This window comes from Scophthalmus maximus, chromosome 10 (assembly GCF_022379125.1).
Source record: "Scophthalmus maximus strain ysfricsl-2021 chromosome 10, ASM2237912v1, whole genome shotgun sequence".
Lineage (NCBI taxonomy): Eukaryota > Metazoa > Chordata > Actinopteri > Pleuronectiformes > Scophthalmidae > Scophthalmus > Scophthalmus maximus.
Window position 1 is genome coordinate 20,970,001 of NC_061524.1, and position 20,045 is coordinate 20,990,045.

Sequence of the window (20,045 nt, forward strand, 5' to 3'; positions counted from 1 at the left end):
TGTTTGGAGGTGTGGAAATGAGAAATCAAACGTTTGACGGCCGTGGCGGAGCTGAAGTCAGCGACCAGCAGAAGTCGTAGATTATAAAAAGAGAATATACATAAAAGAAGCCAGTCCCGACGGGTAAGCGACGGCATGTGACGAGGCCTTGGAGGTTTTGGTGCCTCCAAAAAAACAAGAACAATAAGTTCTTCTCAAAGCTGTCGTCTCCATGTTCGCGAAATAATACCTCTGTAATAGTTCTATAGAAACGACACAACTGGAAACAAGAAGAGACTGCGCATGAATGTAAAAAGTAACACATTTGTTTTTATTCAGATTCTCTGCATCTCGATCAGAACTTTTGAGTACATCTCAAACTGGGACCTTTGCTGCTGTAGTGACTCGGTCATTCCCTCTGGTCCGTCTCAAACGCAAAGTGAAATACAAGCTCACTGAAAACGCGCCTGTTCCCACTGCACCTTGCTCCCTGAAATGAATCTTAAAAAAAAAAAGAGATTAAAAAAAGAGAAAATCTTAAATGGGCACTTGATGCTGTTTTTGCCTATTTGATAAATGTTGATGTCTATTAAAAAAGCATCATGCTAAATGAAGGTAATGTAATGTAATAACAGGTTGATGATTTTTTGACTTTCTAATCAAATCTCTTATTCTTTCAGCATCGAGATATAAGGGACAAAAAGACTTGTAAGCCGCAATATTCATGACGATTTTTATTTTCACTGACAACTTACGAAATGACACAAAATCGTTTTCCTGACTCCGCTGTTCCACTGCGTCTCCGTCGAACTCATTTGAGCTTATTTCAGCTCGTTGTTTTGGTTTCACGGCCTCGCAAGATCTAGCGCTTAGGTTCAGTCGGGGGACTGTCGGGCGACGTCAGCGACTAGCTGGTGAACGTTGTACAAGAGAACAAAACGGAGCGAGGAGGAGAGAGAAAAGATACTGGACCGAGATTCATCACAGCCCGAGGCACAGCGATAAAGGACACGTGTCAACTATTGCGAACATTGTGGTGTTTACAGCTTTTTTTCTGCTGCCCCCTGGTGGCCGAGGGATAAACGGTTAATGCAGGTTTGAGAATTCAGAAATGGACAAAATTGACCTCGATACGATGGAGATAATATTTGCAGCGTGACTTTAGAGACAACAACAAGTTTAAAAGGAAAGTTAACATATTTGTTTCTTCTTTCATGCCCCAACGTATTGTCAAATGAAACGACCCATGTCTTGGTCCAGCTATTAATCACTCGGCCGCGCGGGAGGCGTCACACAATGGTCCCGAAGAAGAATGAAGACAAATTACTATCAAATCCATCGAATCAAAAGCATGCCCTGTTGAAACCATGACTTAAGAACATTTAAAGAATATGTGGCGAGGGCTGTTGGAGGGGGGTGGATTTGCAACTGCAGGAGAGAACGAGGGGGACTGACAGACTGAAGCGCTGGACGGAATATAAAGAGGGTTGTTTCGGCTTTGCTTTGGCCGGTGCTTTAGTGTTTTCGTGGCGATCTCCCTAGCAACAGAGTCGCTGCGGATGAGCAGCAGCCCGCCGACGCAAACATGAACCAGAGGAACCAAATCCTGAGGGCTACAGAATCCCTCTGAACGGGTGGGGGGGGGGGTCTATCTGTACCTCGACGAGGACGGCCCTCGTGCTCGTCATGGCGGAGGAGGTTATGGATGGTGAAGATGAAAGAGGGCGAGGAGGAGAAGTTAGTGGTAGTCGGGAGCAGCCGCGAGTAAGCAGGAATTAAAAAGGGGGGGAGGATGATGTCATTGGTTTTCTGGATCCAGCTGAAAGTAGGGCAGTCTGAACGGAGGGTTGGGGGGCGGTCGTAGGGAGAGGCGGGGTTGACCTACATACAGCTGTGCAACCTGAGGGGTGTGTGTGTGTGTGTGTGTGTGTGTGTGTGTGTGGGGCGGCCTCATCAAGTGGTCGGCTATAAACTGATCGAAGAGGAGCGAGGTGGAGGAGGAGGAGGAGGGGGGTGACAGACAAGAGGTGTAAAAAGGAGGGCAGGATGAGATGGGGGAGGAAGAGGAGGGAGGTGGAGGCAAAGAGAAAGTGAAAGAGAGATAGAGGAGTGAGAGAGGGGAGAAGCTCAGCATTGACACGTTCAGTGGATTCAGTGTGTGTGTGTGTGTGTGTGTGTGTGCGTGTGTGTGTGTGTGTGTGTGTGTGTGACGAGGCTGGTGAATACACACTCTCCCATCTGCTGTGGGTAATTGCAGTGGCCGTGTTCCTCTGCCGCAGTCGAGGTCAGACCCAACATCCTGGTCAAAGACGGAGAGACGGACCGAGTGAGCGAGGGATGAAGAGATGATGCGTCCTTTGTTTTAAGACGTTTCAGAATCTGTGCGGCGGCTGGCTCCGTCTACAATATCTGTCTAAAGTGATGGCATGTTAAAACACCAATGAAAAAATTAACCCGAATCACGAAGGAGTCACGCTTTCGCGATGGGGACATTCGGGCGTTACAGCAGCAAAGTGGACAGAAGAATATCGAATAAAATTTAAAAAAAAAGGAATAGGTGTGTACCAAATAGAACATAAAATATACAAAATAGTATGTACAGAGCAGTAGCAATAATTGCACATGGAGAATAAATATGAATATTGCACAGTTGGTTATTGCACTCCTGTGAAATGAGATGAAATATGAAAGTTCCAGAGAATTATTATTTTACAGTGGTTGAGTCCTGTGTGTGTGTGTGTGTGTGTGTGTGTGTGTGTGTGTGTGTTCATCGTCTCTTCTGTTTTTAAAGTAGCACGCTTTAAAAGAAATTTTCAAGAGGGCCGACGTCCGATTGATCAGATTAGATGGTGAGGAACACGAGCAGGGAAAAACTTTTTGCAGATCGTGAAGTGTGTGAACGGTTTTCCCATCGAAGCCCATTTCCACGACTTGTGGAGTAAAGCATTTTTTCCCTCGCGGTTCAAACTGCGGAGAATCTTTCTCGTACTTTTTGTACCAATGGACGGTAGCAGGTCAAATCTGTCACAGTCCGGCGTCGGCCTGGAGATCGTGAGTTTTGACGGCTGTTCCTCGGTTTGTTGCATCACAGATCAAATGTTTGTGCCTCTGTGTTTTGTTTTCTTCCTGTTTGTCAATTCACAAGCGGAATACGTGAAACTCGCTGTCAAACTAATGCTGCTTTCTTGCTCTTTTTTCCCTCCCCCCCCCCCCCCTCTGACATTCCCCGTCTTTCTTAACAATGGAATCCTGTTTCCTAAATCTGTTCCCCTTTTTACCCGCCCTGTTTTGTCCAATCTACCCTCGTCTTACCCTTTTTGTTCACTTCCGTGTGTCTTCTTCTTTGTCATTTGACCCACGTCATTTCCCAACACTTCCCTATTCCGCCTTTTTACCTCTTCGTCCCCCCGGATCTCTTGCGTCCTCTACGAACCTTTTTCCTTTTTCCTGTCGTCGGGCCCCTCATCTTTCCTCGTCTCCCCCCCCCCCCCCCCCCCCCCCGGTGATCACGTGTGTCTCCTTTCGGCTGACCGTCTTCCCATCTGCTCTCTCCATCTCTAAAACCCTTTCCTTCCTCTTCTTCGCCACCTGTACAATCTCTTTGATTCCGTGACCTCTCCCCTTCCTCACCTCTCCTCCAACTCTTACTTCCCTTTCTTACTCCCCCCCCCCCCCCCCCCCCATCCTCCGACACCCAGCAGTAAGTACCGGCCTTCATCGGAGCAGCACAATGATAATTTCTCGCTGTCCACCATCGCTGAGGGCTCCCACCCAAATGTAAGGAAACTGTGCGACACCCCTCCTAACGTCCCTCATGCCCGTGCATTGGCTTACTATGATAACATTATCTGTCAGGTAACGTGGTTCTCGCCTCTCTCTCACCCCCTTTTTTCTGCATCTCCCCCGCCCTCCCAAACCCCAATCCCCTGCCCGGGCTCCCTGACTCCCCGTCTAACGCATGGGCATGAGTATGCTCCAATACTCCGAGGTGTGAAGCGCTGAAGGACGGGGGGATGGGCGGGGTCCCAGTGTGAGCGCGGACGCCGGGAGTTTTCTCAATATAGGGAGGAGGGGCAGATGGACACTCGCATGCCATAGAAGACACACAGCATCTTTTAAGCAGTCCTACCAGTGGTTGTAGCCAAGTTCTCAGAAGCCATTCACACGTTTACACCACAGCTAGTTTTTCAAAAGCTCCACGCATCAGGGGAGGGTTCTCATTGCCGCTGAGCCGCGATTCCGAGCGGTGACGGGGTTTTCGTGCACCACAACACAATAACGCAGCCGTGTATATTCCTCATGAGACGAACGCAGGTCTTGCACGTATAGTGCAATATTGGGCTGCTCACATTCTGACATTTTTCAGACATTTCTCTCAAATTCTGGCTAGTTTGGCCTCAAACACTGATTGATTCACACCACTCAAAGAAATAGTAAAGAGTCAGCAAATTGATTTTTTTACATAGTATAGAAATTAATGCAAATGCCTCAAAGGGAAGGAAACGCGTACTGACGCCTGAGGTTGTATCGGCTGCAACTGGAATTCGTAATACATGAAGGCAACATTTGCACTTATACATGTGAAGGCTGTCTAACATGCTACACATAATATATACATACACACTTGCAGGGAACGTGTATCCAGTTGGAAATGATCATAACCGAGATGGTGACGATGAATAATTGGATATGCTGCTTCAAACGCTTACGAGCTCTTTGGAATATATTCACAATCATCATTTAGGGGAAAGGATTTGTAAAAAAAAACACGCTCGAGTAAATACAAGGTTATGTTTTAAGTATAACAAAGAGCTCACATTCATTTACTGGTGGGAGAAAAAGTAATGCGTAAGATCTCGAAAACCGCCCTCATACCCTAGCAGGAGGTCGGCTATGTGCTCATGGAAACGAGCATCCCAGGGAGGACTGGGCCCCGGCAACCTGTTACCATGGAAACTGCAGAGCCTCACAGTTTCATCTTGTCTATTGATTTAGTTTCCCGGTTTATTGCTTATTGATCCTGCATATGAAACGTGCGCACACACACACACACACGCATGCAAACACGAAGCAAGATGACAAAAACCTGATAGGAGTCCGGGTTCGTTATAGAAGTTCTGTAGCAAAGTTTTTCAAAGGTGGTATTGTAATATATGTCTGTAAAACAACATCCAACTAATTTATTGACACTTAGTAGCAGAAAAAAGAATACAGCGCCGGGGGTCAGAGGTCAAATATTTGCGGACTTTCCCCGCAGCTTTAAGCCGAGGCCCTGCAAGAGAAAACTCCCACAGTCCTTTGCTGCGAACTCCTCCCCGCCCCTTCTCTTTCTAAGCCGCTCTCTCTCTCCCTCTGATCACCTCTTGCATCGGTATGTCACAGGCATGCCTGCTCTTATCGCCGACATACGCCACCCGGTGGCCACGTGAGCCACTGCAGCTCCGCTGTGCTGTCTGTTTAACAAAGTGCTCTGCTTGTACTTGTTTATCCTGAAAAAGATGCGGGGGAGGCAGCGGGAGGTGTATGTGTGTGTGTGTGTGTGTGGGGTCACAACCAGGTAAGCTAAAGGTACGTGGGAGATTCGTGAGAAAGGGTCGAGGGGTTTTTCAGGATAAACATCTGAGATGCAACGCGGCCGACAGGTGCCTTCACTAACTGACGCATGGGCCGCTAGTGGCGGCCGCACTGCGGGTTGTAGCAGCATGGGTAGTTCTATAGTGCTACAGCTGAGGGCAGAGTTGGTTTTTTGCATTTCCATTTGTATTTGAAATTTCTGTCTTCGTCAGATGTGGTACCACCCTCTAACAACTCCATCAGTGTAGTTCCGTTCACCCGTAGCGCTGCGGCGACTAGTTGTTTCTCTTCAACTCTCAGCTATGCACACCTCAAAGGAATTCCCACTGCCCTTAAAAGACAAGGAATCACAAAACATCCGCCATCACCTCCTCACCACATCTCTAAAATTGCCTCAAACACCAGCCGCGTGTCACCGCCATGTCAAGTCCCCGCTCACCCACCGGATTGAATAGTACGAGGAGAAATATTTCGGCGGGCTTTGTTCGGCAGCACTCGAAGGTACCGCGCGGAGCGTCCGACCACTAGGGGCGCCACGGAGCAGTGTTTCGGCGGTGCGCCATCGCGCTGGATGACGGCTGGCGGCTGGTCGTGTCGTGACGTGAAAGGAAAAACACGGAAGAAGAAGCCATCGGGAACAAATGCTTCTCAACGTGATCGTTAGACCTCAAGGACACACGCTGTGAGTCGTAGGTAACAAGATAGAGACTAACTCTGACTGGCACCTTTAAGCGTCACACTGTTGAATTCAGGGACCTGATTCTATGGAGAGAAAATAGTCTCATAAAGGTCACAAATGCGTGCAAAAATGGTCTGTCTGGAAAAAACCCCCCGTCTTTCCCGCCCTGAAATTACTCACGTCACCGAAAGGCCAGATGTCCCAGTTTTCCACCAGCACTTAAACGCAGCACAGGAAGCTAGAACATTGTTACATCTGTGAAGTACCAACGCGCAATTCGTCGTACGCATGTGTAACTCTCATCTTTCGCTTGTAGATCGTGTGTTACACACTCGGGACCTTTGTGAGACTGTTTTCTCTCCGTACGATTGTCATTGGCGAATCATGATTCACGAAGCGCCTGTTTTAAAGCTGACCCCCGAATCACCGCTTCCGCCCGTCGCACACCTGATGGTTTCATGACAATGTCAGTGACCTGAATCTCGTTTTTTTTTTGAAGTTTCATGCATATTGATATTTTGAGCCTAGCAGACCTGAATCTGGACCACTGTTAAAATATATGGTGTCTTATCTTCAGGTTGTAAGCGACCGCTAAAGAACACTGATTTGGCCTCACAGGGCTATTTTTAAAGGTACACCTCAAGAGATCATATAACGTCTTTGAATTGATTTGCGTCGGATTAAACGGATCGTATAATGTATTCAGATTCAGTCAAATCGCACCGAAGTCCGACCCCCGTGAACGAGTTGGTGTTTGAGCGTCGACCGACCACCTTTTTTGTTGTTGTTGTCATCTTGAACAAACATAGCAGAAACATTTCCAACTACTATTCGCCTCGGGTTCATTTTTCTTTCGGACACATTTCCAAACCACTAATCGAGACATATGCAGCCGGCTTCCCCGGAACGCACCGACCACACTAACTCGGCCGTTTCCCCCTGAAGTACACTCACCGATAAAAGCAAATGGCCCCCGCGCTCCCCTCCGCACTAACAGCCCAGTGTCTCTGTCGCTGTGGTGAGGAACCTCACCAGGAATCTCCAGAGCTGTATTTACCGTTTTAATGCAGGGAAAACAGTCAGAAGTCAGTGTGTGTGTGTGAACAGAGAAGCTGCAGCCGGCTGGGAATATCAACTGTCGTCTCTATGCCTCCTCTGTCTCTCTCCATCTTTCGCACTATACCTAAGCTCTCTGTTTTCGTCTCTCTGATCGGTCGGCCTCTCTCTCCGTCCAGTCGGCTGTCCTCCGTCTCTGTCATGTCTCTCTCTGAGGATGCCTTTGAATGGTTTTGAGGAGTTATAACCCTTTGCCCCATCCCCCCCCCCCCCCCCTCCCCTCCCCCCACCAGAAAACCATGAGCAGATACACCTGGGAGTGTAAGACCAAAGAGGAGTCCGACTGCGAGGTAAGACCAAAAGAAATCCCAAATGTCAGAAAGTCCCGCCCGCCCGCCTCCCTCACCTTCCCGAACAGCTCATTGTTACTGTGGCCCTGTCAATCACCCTCTCTCAAGCGCACGTCGACCAATCCGAGTCCCCCTCCCGCCCGCCGAATAAATAAAGACCAAAAAATACTTAAAAAACAATTCATTAATTAGATACATGTTATCTTTAATATCTTTAATATTTTCTTGGTCGTGATATCTGGAGCTCTTCGGCTGCTAAATGTGCTGATATCTTATTAAATATGACGTACGGCCATACGTCAACAGCAGAACGGCTCCCGGAGACGAAATTTAAATTCCGGGGTACAGCGGACGCACAACGAAAACAAGACACGTGATCGTGGAATATTGTTTTACAAGCTCAATGGGAAGAGGTCAAATTGGATCGGCTCAGTGTTCGCACTGCAACGTGTCACGACAATGGACACGGAGTTCGAGTTAGGACCCCTGCAGAGATGGAATCAGGACAACTGTGTGAAATTGCTCTTTGACGGAGTAAAGTTGCAGAGTCTGGAAGTAAAATCCCCCCCCCAAAAAACAACAATTAGGAATTGATGTACAAACCTATCGGCCCCGATGCAGACATGTATCGACCTTGTGAAGACCTTGTCACACCGGACAGTCTCCACCACACACACACACACACACACACACACACACCGGACGGCTTGTGTTTCATCCACTGTAGTAGATTGAACCCGACTGTCCTCATCTCTCCCGCTTCCAGCCTCAGCCTTTCCTCCGCAGCAAACAGTGGAATGGATTTTAGTATTGTATTTTTTTTTTCTGTCAATACTAAATAAATTCAACACAGAGAATGAATTGACCCGGGGGCAGAGCTGCCGGTAATTCCTGGGAGGATTGCGTTCCCGTCGACCGAAGCTGCTCTCAAGACCCACTGATCATAACCAAACAGACCCTTTTTTTTTTTTTTTTAATACATTCATGTGATCATTTATGTAGTGAGAAAATGAAATGCTGGAGCGACCGGGTTCCAGGCGAAGGCAAAACGGAGAGGAAAAGTCCAGGGCTCATCAAAAGCATCACGTTTGATCGTGTGGGAACCATGAATACATGATGTATCCATTCATTAGATATTGGACCAAAGGAAAAAACTGTCACGGACGTCTTTCCCTTAAAAACAAAACAAAAAGCAACACTGTTAATTTTTCAAACATCCGAAAAACAACATATTCCATCGCCATGATTTAAGAACGTGCATTAAATCACATAACAATAACCATATAAACAGGAAGAGGCTTTAATAATGAGGCTTTAATAATGAGGCTGCAATAAAACAATGGTAACCATTGTCACATGAAACCATTCGGCACCGATGATGATTCTGCCTGTATCTCAAAATGAACACGTCATTTTTGTATATTCACACTACTTAGACACAAGAAGCACATTAGAACTGCCCATGTGCCTCCACCACCATCACCGTGGTCATCTTCATCATCATCATCCGAACCCTGTTTATCTCTGTTCCCACCCCCCCCCCCCCAAAATGACACCCACTTTAAAAGTCCCCGTGACTCTGTGCCTCCCCACTTGCCCGCCTCCCCTCCACCCCAAATTGCGTGACGACAATGAAATCCAACAAACAAACCCCCCCCCAAAAAAAAACGTTTTCCAGTTTCACGCTGACGGGAGGACAGAGGGCCCCTACCCCGTAACCATGGAAGTGACGTATCCGCACGTCCTGCCGGAAGTTACTATCTAGGCCAACAGCCAGCGGGTAAATGCTCTCACTGCTCTTCCTTTCCTCAAAAGTGCCATTGAATTCAAACGCAAACATTCAATTAGGGTGTGTTTGCAGAATGGCACAGGCCGCAGGGTCTGGAATTGTGTGTGTGCGTGTGTGTGCGTGTGTGTGTGTGTGTGTGTGTGTGTGCGCGTGTGTGCCCGCCCGTGCGTCTGAATGACTGCTTCACCACACTCAGCCTGTGTGTCCGACTGTATGGGTGCGCTGTGGACAAAGCGGCTCAGGCGGACGCGCCGGGACGCCCCGGGCGCGGCAGGGTCGATGATGCCCTGCGATATTAATGGGGATAAGAGGCTGGAGAAACAGAGCCAAAATGGACTCCGCAATCAATTTTTTTTTTCTCCCCCCCCTGCATTAAAATCAGATGATTTAAAGTGAAACCTCGAAAAAGACACTGTTGTTGTTGTTGTCTTTCCCCCCCAGCGACTGTTTGGGTATGTATGACGGTGGTACCGACAGAAAGCTGGTGCACAGTTTAGCGATTGTCAGAATTTGTTTGGTTTTGGGAAAATAAGGAGGTGCGAGAATTGAGAGGAGATGTGGGATTCTGCATGAGCGACAACATGGGGTCGTGGGGTGAGTTGTGGGGGTCTTGCATGTGGATGTGCATGCGCTTCCTGGGTTGCCTGAAAGGAGTTGGGGTGGGGAGCGGGGGGGGTGGGGGGTGCCTCGCTCATGCAGTTCACCTCACTGTCTCCTCAACCAAACGCAACACGCCAGTCGAGCATGACGATTATCGGACCAGTGACTGATGCCTGACACTTTTATTTTGTTGAATATTTTGATGGTATTTTTGCTGCGTTCCGAAAGTCTCTAAAGAATCATACCAGTGTTTTGTTTTTAAGTTTTAGCCCCTTATACTTAAAAAAATCAAATATGTCTTATATTGCCAACCCATTAATCCACTTGAAAGCGTTTTAACTTTAATGGACTACACCTCTCAAGCTGGTTTCCACAGTCTGTCTAAAGAATGGAAAGCAACAGCTACCTGGAATAAGAAATACAAAACCACAATGACTGTACAGCACGTTTTTTTAAAAAAAAAAAGTAAAGTCAAGATTTGTCGTCAAGGAGCTGAAACACACTGGTGTGGTTCTCTAAAGCATGAAGATGGAACATGGCATGAAATTTAAGAGACAAATCCGAAGCCCTGGCATTTTTACTGAGCCAAAGTGGTTTTTCACAACACTTATCACCAGTTGGATGATTCTGCCGGACACCGGACTGCGTTTAATGCCAACGTTTTCTAGGGGATCTGTGTGTGTGTGTGTGTGTGTGGGACAGATCATGCTTATGGCAGATGCACTGTGGTGAAGGTATGGTTGGGTTTAGGAAACTAAAACCAGGATTCCAAATGAGAGTCAGAGGCGCTGCGTACCCTCCACTTCACCACACTACATCCGAAACCAGCGCTGAACCTTGGCGCTGAACGGGGAAAGTGTGGGCCGCAGAATTGTCCAATATGGACGTCGGGTTTTTTTTTTTAGTTAAGTAGTTTCAAATCGAAAGAAAAGTTTTCCACCAATTGGCAAATGTCCGAGTCACTGCAGAGAAAAAAGTAACGTGACGCTTCTTTGTTGCGGTTCTAACTGTGCTGTTCTACCCCTACCCCTCCACCCCCACACCCCTCCCTGGGTAGGACGATCCGAACTCCCAGAACAAGCTGGAGGACCCGGTGAAGGCCCCGTCCAAGGAGGACGACTCCCTCAATATCCACAACTCTCTGACCCCCAAACACGAGAACCACAAGGTCCTGGGCGAGGAGAACTCCTCGGAGGTAAACTCTCTGCAGAACAACATGATGTGAAAACAGAAAAAAAACACACAACAACCCCGGCAACCTGCGACGCGACCCCCCCCCCCCCCCGAACCCCCACCCCCCCTCCCCCCAAACGTGGTGAGGTGCACCAGCAACAGGAAGCCCCCAGACACCCGGTCAACCAACCAACCAACCAACCAACCAGCCTGCCAACAAACCAGCCAACCAACACAGTCTGCAACCGTCTCTGACGCGGCAACACTGCCACCAAGCGGCCCGGGCTGCTGAAAAACACTTACACCACCGCCACTGCCACTGCCCGAGCTAAGAGTAACCCCGCCCCTGCCGCCGCCTCGCAACCCCCACCCCCACCCCCATGACATCCACTCACTCCCTTGTTTCGCAGCCCCGCCCCCTTATTGCTGTCACTCTAATCTCCCTTATCTCTCTTACCTGCACACACACACACACACACACACACACACGTAGTCTACACACATACAGTGAAAAGATGACATAAGACATAAACATGCTTATATGTATACACACACACAGTACACACACCTTCCCCTGCCTGCATTGGTGTATTTTGTAAAAAGAAAGAAGTCATACAGAAGTTTAAAACTTACGTAAAACGTCATTGTAAAAGAAATAAATAAAAAAAGTTAAGATAAAGCTACTGAGAGGTTTTGATGTTTGTCTTACTAATCCAGTGAGTATGTATAAATATTGGAAGAAAAAAAATTGCTTGGATTGATTTTAAAAGAAGCAACACAATGTGTCTTGGTTTGCATTGATGTGATTTCTAATCCTTTGATGTACTTGTTTTTTTTTTTTGTACTTTTTTGCGAACAGAGAACAAAAACGACATGATTCAGACAGTTGTTGAAATAAACCTTTTTAACATGACCTCTGTGGATCCTGTGTTCTTCCTCGGCGTCGCCACCTCCCCCCCTCCTCCTCTTTCATCCCCCCTGATCTCCGATGCGCTCTGCATGGCTTTGAACGCAACCTCTTAGATCTCCGCCATACATGTGTCTCCCTGCTCACACACACACACACACACACACACACACACAGTCGAGGAGCTGTTGTCCAAAGATTATTTTAGGATTAGAAGCTAAATGGTGTCACTTACTTCATCATTACGTGATGAAAATAACACATTCCAGAGCTTTCAGCCACATATCATGGCTTTCAGGGGCAGATAGTGTTGGTTCAATGGTCATTTGCTCTCATCAGATTTCAATACTAAGGTCATGTGATGAGAACCAAACCGTCTCCGTGACAACTGAGGCGGTTTGTTCTGCTGATGAAGGCCAATAAATGTGGCTGAAAGCTGTAGAACCAGCCCTTTCACAATCCCTTTTTGTCAAAATTATTATTATATAAATACAATGTATATATATACAGGGTATATATATATGTATATATATATATATATATATATACAGACATTAATTTTCAAATTTTGAGACCCTGTCTTGAAAATGGTCATTGTGTCAAAATCTAGTTTAAAGATGTGCAATATTTCAGTTTTTCTGCCAACCTCCCTGAGTTCAGGATGATCTACTGTACCCAGGGAGGGCTGGAGGTGGAGGGGTAAGGGTGGGAAGTACAGTGCAGAAAAAAATCATTTGTATAGCATATTATCATAGACAGAGCTCATTCAATGTGCTGTACAGAACCAAAAGAATCATATGAAAACATTGTCAAGGGCAAAACATTTTTTTAAAGGTATAGAAACAGTATAAAAGGACAAATTATGAAGCATAATGTCTAATCAAAGTGTTTCAAATTGAAGAATTGAGCGGTTAAGTGAGGACATCGGAAAATAGAGCAGTTTTTCAACAAAAGAGAAGAAGGAATTTTTCGAGCGAGCTCGGTTTTGGCACAATCGCTGGTTGGCACAGTATGGCAAAAAAGACATGCACACAGAAAATGATTGTCGTATTACATGGACGCTAGCGCGGCAGAGCAGCCAGACACATGGATCGGATGTGGTTTTTTTCACAAGAGCCAAAAAGTGGACGGTGGGATCTTTGAGTTTCGCCATCTTCAGAGTTGACAGTTGGGGTCGGTTCCACAGCTCGTAGCTCACGACGACGAGACACCAGGAACTAGTCTGCTGCTCCTGCATGTTTCCTGCCTCCAGAGACGCTTCCCTGCATCGAGCACGCACACGCACACACAACCACACACACACACACACACACACACACACAGACATACTTGAACATTATCCGATAAATAACTGCACAAACAGATGCACATACTTCTTTTAAGCAACCGACACACGCACACACAACCACACACACACACACACACACAGACATACTTGAACATTATCCGATGCACATACTTCTTTTAGGCAACCGACACATGCAAACACTTTGAAACCTAAACGTGGAAACCACAAATACAAAGTTCCGTTGCAAAAAGTCTTCATTAGAAACGCTGCCTTCAAACCCCAAAATTAAATGTTTACGGTATATCGTCAAGATTTTCATCACAATATCAAAGTATGACATACGATTTTTGATATATTGCAAGCTTTTCTAGAGGTGCTGTTTTGGTGAAAGCGCTTTTTTTTTCTCGATGAAGAATGATTTCAGGGTTTGGAGACACTGACTCAACAATTTCAAAGGCTTTTTTCCACATGAACATGTAAAAATGAACTCATCATGTTCGTGCTTCGTACACACACACACACACACACACACACACACACCTCAGGCACCTAATTCAGCTCCGCTCTATAGATCTTTTGTTCCATTCAGGATACTGAACTGGCACAATAGAGCACGCACACACACACACACACATACACACACAAACACACACACACAGACACACACACACACACACACACACACACACACACACACACACGTACACACTTACACATTCATACATGCACAAAGCATCTGTCGGCTTCCCATGCTCACGCCCACTCACACACACACATACACACATAAAGACACATTTTTACTTCCACTCTTGTGAGGACCCTAATATATATAATACACTTACTTTACTTGAAGCTAAACCAGAGCTGTTTTTAAGTCTTTTTGAGAAAGTCGAGCCAAGTAATTTGAAAGGAGGTCAAGTCTGGAGCCATTTAAACACAAAAAAACCCAAATCAAGTCACAAGTTCAAGCAAACTAAACTCAAGCCTCAAGTCTGAAGCCAAAATCCGACGTCAATCAAGCCTTATGTTTAGGTCAGGACAAGACAAGTCCACATTTTCGTCTGAGGTAATTCGTCAAAGTCTCAGGCCTCACTCCGTTCGAGACGAGTCTCCGGTCATGTGGCAGGAGTCATGTGTTCTCGCTGTTCACGTATGAAACTCAAAATCTGTTCCAGCAAGGATATAAGTATAACAACAAACACACACACACACACACACACACACGCTTTCACGCGTGTGATAAACGGCCCTGGAAGGGTCTCAGATGAGGCCGCACCACCACCACCACCACCAGGGCCCCTTTGTCCGATTTTCTCCATTGGATCCCGAGAAGGCGACGGGTTAAACAGCGGCATTGTGGGGGATCCTTCCCAGGGTGGAGGGGTGCGCGAGGGGCGGTGGGTGCCCTTCTCTTTTCTTCAAATAAATAAAAGAGGTGGTGGTGGGGGGGGGGGGGGGTGTTTCAGGCCCCAGGAGCAGGAAGAAGAAAAGAATCCAGAGTAGGAAACCGCACTTGTCGAGCTACAAAAACAGCAACGGCGGTCATTATCGCCCTCCTTTTATTCTTGTCAGCCTGTCTCGCACGCGCACACGCACACACACACACACACACACACACACACACACACACACACACACACACACCAGAGGACGAGCCTCTGAACTCAAACGAGTGAGGCCAGAAAGTACCAGCGGACGCCATGGCAACAAGTGGGCCTTACGTTACCGACGGAGAGAAGTGAAGCGGGGTGGGGAGAGATTTAGCACTTTGAGATTGCTTTTAGCAAAGAAAAGTGCTCTATACATGAAATGTTTTATTATTATTATTAGAATTAGATGCCGTCACCCCTCTGAGAAGTAACGCACTGACTCTCTGAGGCTGTATATTCGCTTGGTTTTTTTATGAGAGTAAATCAAGTTTCCCCTGACAAAAAAACCATTGTCAATGAGGTCATATGTTATATATTGTCATCCGTTTGATTCATTGCCATCCTGGGTGCTCATTGCTGTGGTGTCACCGGTTTTCTGGGATCAGTTTTCCGAGCGAACTCTATGGGAGGGACACCGTCGTCTTACCCTAGGCTTATTTTGGGCAGATTGCATCGATGTGTTCACCATTTTGGGCTTTGTCCTCTTGGAGTTACAGTATTTCACTCTCCAAAAAGTAATTTCTTTTTGAAAATACTCTCCTGAGATGCCAAAAATCTTACAAACACCGACGTCACGCTGGGCTGTGAGCAGAGATAACATGACAATGAAAACGCATCTGTGTCATAAACTCTGATGAAATGGTCACAAAGGTTGAATCATACAAGAATTCCTGCGCTGAACGAGCTCTTGTGACCGATGTGATCGAACCATAATCACAGTCAGGGAGCATTACGCCTCAATGCTGATCCCTATTCATCACAGTATAGTGACACACATGAACCCCCTGAGAGTGTGTTAGCGTGTGTGTGTGTACTGTGAGTGCATGTGTGTGTGTGTGTGTATGTGTTGTCCTGCTTCCCTCTTTTTCACACTCGCACTGATCTGCCCCACCGCCGGCGATTTCATGCATCTTCAGACGGAGAGGGCGTTGTTGCCATGGAAACCCATTCTGATGCCACAGTCTGAGCAAAAGTGGTCCAAACTCTGTGACTTTTCGGTCTTATCTGCACACAAACACACACACACACACACACACAGGAGGATGGATGGACGGTTCATCATCTAGTGATAACTGTAGAATATCAGAGCATTAAAGCTGCTCTCGACTGCACTTTAGGCTCAACGTCACGCCCTGTGATCTCACCAGACGACCCCAATCCTCTCACACACAGCTGTCCCATATCACACACACGCACACGCACACACACACACACACACCCACGTCGCTGACCTCACCGTGACTTCAGCCAGATTCGTCCAACCGTCCAGACTTCATAAGTTAACTGTAGTCAATATTTCTGCTGTTTACAGTTGATCAGTGTCTACATGTGTAGTATAAACGTTCAGTTACTTTCTTTTAATCTTACCCCAAATCATGCAGCCCTGCTCTCCGCAGCAAGAAGAGGCTGTTTCATCTGGGGGCACACAGTGTGTGTGGAGGTTTTAGTCACTGTCTGAGAGGGGGTACGATAAAAAAAATAAGAAAACAGAGAACATGTTCAGTCGAGTCGGGGGTTTTTTTCTCTCTCTCTCTCTCTCTCTGCTTTTCCAAGTTAAACCTGCTGGGACTAGGGATTCATCGGCAGCCTGTGATTGGCTGACGATGTGGTGGAATGATGGTGTCAGGATCCTGAAGGAGCGGCCCTGATTGGTTGACGCAGGCGCGCGCACACACACACACACACACACACACACGTAGTAATGAATGATGGAGGCATGCACACGCACACTCAAATTGATGCATTCATGTATGCAGAAACGCACACACACACACACACACACACACACACACACACACACACACACACGTGAAAAGGCTTGGATGAATAAGAAATGTACAGTTATGTGTACAAAAAAAAAAAATAGCACACAAAGACAACTGCACGAGTGCCCTTGATTTAGATCCATGTGCACAGTGTGCCTTACAGAGCTGCCTGAAAAGAAGGGATTGAAACTGAAAGGGAAGAATAGAAGCCGGCGTAGGGGGCTTGGGAGTGTGTGTTTGTGTGTGTGTGTGTGTGTGTGTGTCGGGGGGGGGGGGGGGGGGTTATAAACAAATCTTTCTGGCACCGTCTAGTTTACTAATGAGGCTCTGAGGAATGCTGCTGATCGTCTTTTCTGATGGAAATCTAGCGATACATTGACAGTCCAAAAAGCGAGAGTAATCCCCCCAACACACACACACACACACACACACACACACACACACACTACCACCACCACCACCCTTCCACTACATGCGAGGACTGTTTTGGCAGGGGAGGGGCAGTGAGACGGCTGAGAGAGATGTGACCGACTGACAAGGCCCCATGACTGAATAAAGTCCTGGCATGTTGCTGCTGTTGTCGTTGTTGTTTTTGTTGTGGTCAAAGATGAAGTTTCTGGGCAAACCGTCACCGTCAGCGGGCCAACATGCCGAGGTCGGCCGCCACGCCACCAGCGCGGCCGTAGACACTTTTGTCTGTCGTCAGTCTAACCCACCAAAGTATTTTTCCACCGCTGACAGTTGACTGAGGACGTGGCGCAACACAGTTGCCATGGTTACGTGGGATTCAATATCGTTTGCACACTACTTTTTAAAAATGTAACTCAAACTGTCCAAGTGATCTTCCTGAGGTTGTCCTGTCAGGTCTGCGAGCCAATCAGGGAGGGTTAACCACTGGGCAAAATGTCTGACTGTCCCAGGACCCCAGGCACCCCTGGGGCATGTACAAATACAAGTAGTTTCTGCAGTCAGTTGCCCAGTGGGTATTGAACTCTCTATTTTTTCTTCATATTTCACTGTCAATTTACTTGTCATGTCAATAACCTGTGCATTCCTGCATTGAAAGGTGACCATCGACCTGGAGCTTCACCTTGCCAGGGGGACTAAGCCGAAGCCTTCCCGGGGTCCTTTTGCCCACTACGATGTCTATCTGTGCAGGGTGCCCCGAACCAACCCGCGGATCCCCAACGGGCCCCGTGCTCAGACTGTCAACAGCCCCGGCAGAGCCAAGGGCCGAGTCCTGCGGTGGGAGGACGATACGTACCCTCCTTCTCCTCCTTGCTCCATCTGCAGCCCCGTCAGTACCCAGTCGTTGCCCGCCCCCACGATCGCCGAGCCTCAGGGGTCCAGACGGTGGACTCTGAACCCCTACAGCACCTGACGAACCCCCACTTCTCTTGCATCTCACCGTCCTGGCTGTCATCTTGAAAATGTTTCTGTGAATGTATGTACGTTGTGTTTTGTCGCGTTTTCAGGGAACCAAAAATGAACATGAACTTCTGCGGGGCTTTTCGCTTCCGTAGTTCACCATGTGTGTCTCAGGTCGAAACAAGAAACTGGAGCATATGTCCGTCTTGGACCGGGACATCACAGTCAGTGGGACAAACGTTGAGGGTTACTCAGGCGGACGCCCGCTTGGCTTCTATGGACCAGTGGCTTCCACCGGCACAAAAATTCCACATTTACCAAAAATGAATAAATGCCAGCAATTGGAAAAGTTAATGTATGGTGTTTGTTGTGTTGCAGGTTTCAAGAAAAACATCGTGGTATATTTAAAATTGATGATGGCCTATTAATTTTAGTTTATATTTTCTCAACATGAGCCCAAAATACTAACATTAATTCATATGCGTTGATTATTGAGTTGGGGAATTGCATAACGACAATTAAAAGAGGACGTCACTGTTTTAGCTTCACAGTGTCATTTCCGCAAGGCAGCTGAGGAAAACCCTTTCGACAAACCGACCTCGTACCTGACGACCTTCCAGATCCGTGCAGCCTCAGACAAACAGAACAAAGACAAACTAGCTGGCGAATAAATAAAGTTAGAGTCAGTGGAGACCAAACAGAGAGTGAGACTCGAGGGCTGATGCTGCTGTGTATCCGCTGGATGTGTAACAACTGACGCGTCTGCCATGAAAAATTACAGGAGGATAATATGTTAACATCCACAAGTGATCAGAAAAATAATGAATGCAGTTATAATGTCTCTATATAGATATTAAAGACAAATAAAAAGAAATCGAATTGCATGACCAAAATCCCCAGTAAAAAGTGAAATGTGAATTTTTGGACGTGGACTTGATTTTGAGTGTTGAACCTGCCACAGCACAGGAACGGTGGAGATGTCTTTGATACTGACACGTTCGAGAGCGGCACAGTGCCATCTGCTGATGCAAACAATGATCAGAGTCCACTTTCATATCTCCCATTTTACTCAGCTGTTCTCACTGAACCACGAGTGTAAGATGGATGACTGTAACAAGGAACATTTTGATTACACAATTCAGATGAATTGGAATGCAGGATTTCTGTGATAAAATATTGACATGACAACATGTGAACTCGGCAGATGACTCATTGATATCACTCTTTCTCCTTTCGACTAACCACAGAGAGTCCTGCATAAAAATATTCTTACTATTATACACTTGAAACACAATTAATATGTTTTCTACCCGACAATATTTATTACCAACATTTGTGTCTCTGTACAGAAAACAGAAATTCCACATGAAAGCTTCAAGAGAGAAACCTCTGGTGTAAGTTCATGAAGTACATGTCTTCATAAATCTTGAGATAAATCATGACTTAATGCTGACTATATTATCATATTAATGTACAGAAAGAAGAGTCGTGAAGATTTATAACCAGGGTTGTTGGTTCCAACCTATCCTCTTAAATATTCCTTTGGCAATTTTTTTAAATGTTGAACTCCAGGCATAATTGAACAACAGTGAAATATAATGTATATAAATATTCTTATTGGATACAATTGTGCTTCAAAATGATGCATGAGTCATTAATTCGAATTCTGCAGATTTTACTGACATGCTGATAAAGGATACTGGTATCTTTTTGTAATGTAATTATTATTATTTTATTATTTTCTAGGGCAGTTTTGGAGCATGCTGAGCCAAAAGAGGGATTCAAGTCAGGGAACATATCACCTGACATAAAATGAGATTTCCTGCATGATTACCTCGGCATATTTGATAATCAACCAATATCTTTG

The 20,045-nt window shown here is 46.5% G+C and overlaps 1 protein-coding gene and 2 long non-coding RNA genes across 4 annotated transcripts in view; 2 read left to right on the forward strand and 1 right to left on the reverse strand.

Moving 5' to 3' along the window:
* Window positions 1-12,113, forward strand: part of cspg5a (chondroitin sulfate proteoglycan 5a) — a 45,202-nt gene extending 33,089 nt beyond the window's left edge. Inside the window, exons 4-5 of the mRNA XM_035607578.2 lie at window positions 3,678-3,834; window positions 11,085-12,113. Coding sequence (XP_035463471.2) covers window positions 3,678-3,834; window positions 11,085-11,252 — 325 coding nt within the window. The 3' untranslated portion in view covers window positions 11,253-12,113. The remainder of the gene's footprint in view (window positions 1-3,677; window positions 3,835-11,084) is intronic.
* LOC124850752 lies at window positions 4,392-9,359 on the forward strand. Its single transcript, XR_007031606.1, has 3 exons — window positions 4,392-6,235; window positions 7,582-7,638; window positions 9,317-9,359. It is a non-coding gene; the product is annotated as an uncharacterized LOC124850752 (long non-coding RNA).
* On the reverse strand, window positions 12,095-16,561 carry LOC118284706. 2 transcript variants are annotated; one of them, XR_004784931.2, is made up of 3 exons: window positions 16,413-16,561; window positions 13,162-13,369; window positions 12,095-12,246 (listed from the first exon to the last, which is right to left on the reverse strand). It is a non-coding gene; the product is annotated as an uncharacterized LOC118284706 (long non-coding RNA). The 2 variants fall into 2 exon arrangements; XR_004784930.2 differs by lacking the exon at window positions 12,095-12,246 and having other exon boundaries at window positions 12,838-13,369.
* Between the last annotated feature and the right edge of the window lie 3,484 nt (window positions 16,562-20,045).